General features: G+C 36.3%; 1 protein-coding gene across 4 annotated transcripts in view; it reads right to left on the bottom strand.

Moving 5' to 3' along the window:
• Positions 1-29: 29 nt before the first annotated feature.
• The window catches only part of LOC106871357 (growth hormone secretagogue receptor type 1), an 878042-nt gene continuing 876398 nt past the window's right edge, over positions 30-1673 (bottom strand). For all 4 annotated transcript variants that reach the window (XM_052967163.1, XM_014917766.2, XM_014917765.2 and 1 more), the window contains one exon: positions 30-1218. In XM_052967163.1, coding sequence (XP_052823123.1) covers positions 204-1218 — 1015 coding nt within the window. In that variant the 3' untranslated portion in view covers positions 30-203. The remainder of the gene's footprint in view (positions 1219-1673) is intronic.

Here is a 1673-nt window from a genome sequence, read left to right on the forward strand (position 1 = left end):
TATATATATATATATATATATATATATATATATATATATATATGTATTTACACATAGATGTTTTTGTATATGTATGTGTGGGTATGTGTGGGTATAAGTTTGTGCGTGGAATCCATGAATTCACGTATTCAATGAATATATAGACAATGGTTGCGAGTTCACATTCGTCGCTTTCTTTAATATTGATTGTATTAATATTATTATTAGGATGATGATGGTGATCCCCTTAAAGAGATAGTTGGACAATCAGATTTCTTACTAAGTGATGCATGACCGTTTGTGTAAAAGCAAAGCATAGCCGCTAATGTTTCACGGAAATATTTGTTCATAACGCAATATAGTATGAAATTAGCCGAGAAGTTCAAGGCTTGCATGAAATTTGTAATATCCCGTATGACATCGGACAGGGCACTGTCGACACTGGCTAAATGGAAGGAGAATTTAAGTATCTCAGATGGAGAAACTAGTACAAGAAACATGACTACAATGGAGACAAGGGTGGCAGTAACGCTGTTTAAGGCTGTATCTGTATGGCGTCGTCGATGTGTTACTGACTGAGAACGCATTGAACGGCCTTCGGTTCTAAGGTGAACTTCGATTTCTGCTCCTCGTATTAGTTTATCATCACGAAAAATGGAGTTGTTTTCAGGGCGCAGTGACAGTTCAGTCGATGAGGCGTTACCAATACCACCAACTGTTGATGTACATCCACTATGTGATTTTGGCTTGTGACGATGGCTGGAATATGATGAATTGCGATTTATAGTGCCGCGTCGTTCTTCATTCAAAGGTGCCATATTCATTCGCAATTTCTTCGCTTTCTTTATACTGTAAATCAAACAAGTGTTAAAATAGATTAGTAGGCCACACGGCACTAGATCGAATAGGACAGACCAGCAAAGTCGGCGTATGACAATAACTCCTTCATCAAAGTGCTTATTAATTTTATAAAACTCTTGTCCCTCAGATTCCTCCACCTCAATCTTATGCTCCATGAATAAAGGAGTGGTTGCCAGGGCGCAACCGACAAATACCATTGTAATGATAATTCGCGTCCGCCGCAGCGATATAATGCGTCGTGCCTTGAAAGGGTGACAGACTGCCAAATACCGCTCCGCCGCCATGTAAACAATCATCATGGTGCTTGCAATTATGAAAATAGTGATGGACGGACTCAACAAGAATTGGATGTAGAGTAATATGCTTCTGCTCTTGTAGCTGGAACGAGAAAGAAAACAAGAATCATATGTATATATACATATATATACGTTCATGTATTTGCTTTGAAAGATTCATGATATAATCGTGTGTTGAAGCAGATATTGTTATATTTGGGGATAGTTATATTTTGCCACTTAAACATACGCACAATATATTTGATTCTTACTTCGGCTTTATTGTTATTTTAGTTTATTTGTCAAAGATCTTCCGTTACACACAAAGATAAAATGACATAAGCATAACCAGAAAAGACATGCGCGATAAAGAATCTCTGAAGAGGTCACAGGATGCGTAACGAAACAGGTTTGACAAAGAAACTAAAATAATAATAAAGCTGAAGTGTTTAATTCGCAAAATATGACCGTTCCCAGTTATAACAAGGTCATACACATACACACAAATATATACAATGTATACATATATATATATATATATATATATATATATATATA

This window comes from Octopus bimaculoides, chromosome 1 (assembly GCF_001194135.2).
Source record: "Octopus bimaculoides isolate UCB-OBI-ISO-001 chromosome 1, ASM119413v2, whole genome shotgun sequence".
NCBI classification, from domain to species: Eukaryota; Metazoa; Mollusca; class Cephalopoda; order Octopoda; family Octopodidae; genus Octopus; species Octopus bimaculoides.